This window comes from Lucilia cuprina, chromosome 4, assembly GCF_022045245.1.
Source record: "Lucilia cuprina isolate Lc7/37 chromosome 4, ASM2204524v1, whole genome shotgun sequence".
NCBI classification, from domain to species: Eukaryota; Metazoa; Arthropoda; class Insecta; order Diptera; family Calliphoridae; genus Lucilia; species Lucilia cuprina.
Window position 1 is genome coordinate 78998309 of NC_060952.1, and position 1660 is coordinate 78999968.

General features: G+C 29.3%; 1 protein-coding gene across 2 annotated transcripts in view; it reads right to left on the minus strand.

Moving 5' to 3' along the window:
• LOC124419846 (putative glycine-rich cell wall structural protein 1) overlaps positions 1-1431 on the minus strand; it is a 7054-nt gene extending 5623 nt beyond the window's left edge. The window contains exon 1 of one of the 2 annotated variants that reach the window (XR_006940844.1): positions 1162-1272. Coding sequence is in view for 1 of the 2 variants with exons in the window: in XM_046950651.1 (XP_046806607.1) it covers positions 1225-1296 (72 nt within the window). In the remaining variant the exon portion in view is untranslated. Of the gene's footprint in view, positions 1-1161 lie in introns of both variants that reach the window. The other variant, XM_046950651.1, reaches the window with a different exon arrangement.
• Between the last annotated feature and the right edge of the window lie 229 nt (positions 1432-1660).

Genomic DNA, 1660 nt, shown 5'->3' on the forward strand with positions numbered 1-1660 from the left:
GTTGAGTTCTGTATCGCGTTACGTTTTACAGCTGCATTTGAATAATGTGACCGTTAATTTCAAATACAAAATTTCAAGTAAACTTTTCAGGAGCCAGCACTTTTACACTGAGTTTCTGAACTCAGGACCACAATTAGTTTTATTATTTTCTATATTGTCTGTAAGGTTCGTTCACCAATATTTTACAGGCGCGATAGTAAACTAATTGTATTTTTCGGTTTAATATGGGAAATTTCGTGTCAAGTGACCCAACTTTAAAAATCGATGTCTTCCAATTTGGAAAGAATAAAGAGATAGCTATCTGAACTTTTTTGGACAATTTTTACTAGGACCTATAGGTAAAAAGTTACACCTATTTGAATAAAACCCTGTATGACCAAAATGTCCAACTTTGAACCTCTCTAAATCCGGCTGTTGTTGACCGATATAGCTGAAAGAGCTATGAATGACAAAAATTTGAGAATTCTCAAATATATTAGGATTGTTTGTATTTAATTCATATGAATATGGGGTGTATTTTTCACTCCATATTCATATGGATGTCAAGATTGTCCATTTTGAGGTCTTTAGTTGTACCATATACCGTAGTAGTCGACTTTTAAGGAAGTGAGTGTGGCACCTCTCCCACTTTCAATTTAAAAATATAAAGTAGCCTATTGTTTCTTTGAGATATTTCAAGAAGATCGCTTCAGTGGTTCAGCCTCCTATAAGGTACATACAAAGAAACAAACATAGATTGATTTTTATATACATATATATTTATATCTATATAACATTTTGTGTCATTTGGAGAATGGAAGTTGTGTGTAAAGTGACCATTCCGCCTAGCATTTAAGACTGTGTAACATTATTTCGTTGGAATTTTCTAAACCATTATAGTCTTAAAAAGTACCAAAAATTTTAATTCTGCCCTACGGATTATTGCGCTACATTATAAAACTATTAAGTGCAGTTAATGGAATAATAAAATAATATTTTTTATTAAAAAATATTAATTAAAAAATTAAAAATTATTACATTAAAGCATTAAATTTAAGCAATTAAATCTACTTTTATTAGTTGCACATTACTTTCGCCATACTTTTGCCACATTAAAAGCCCTTTTATGCAATTTTAAATTAAATCTGACAATTAATTATATAATATTCTGATAACACTTACTAAATGACACATTTTTGTTTTTTTTTTGTTATTTGTCTACTGTAAAACACAAATATTGCTTACATTACCACCACCACCTCCTCCGCCACCGGAACCTCCTCCACCACCACCGCCTCCTCCTTTATTTTTGCCCATATTGTAAGGAATTTAATTAGTAACTAAATTGATTTGGATAATTTAAAGTATTTAATTGTTAAAAAAGAAAATCGCGTAAATTATTTGAAAACCCAAACACTTTCGTTAAAAGAAAACCACTAAAATGTAATTAAAGAAAATTATATTAGTTTTTGTTTGTTTTTTTTTTGCATTTATTTTTTTTTTGCAAATTCATAAATAACAAATTTTCAAGAGCAAGTGCAAGGGAAAACTCAAAATGAAAATGGATAGGAAAAGTGCTAAAAAATATTACAAACATACGAATATGTTATATTTACATAAATACCCAGCAAAAACTAGGTACTTACTCAACAACTTATTTTTCAATGATTACTACACACCA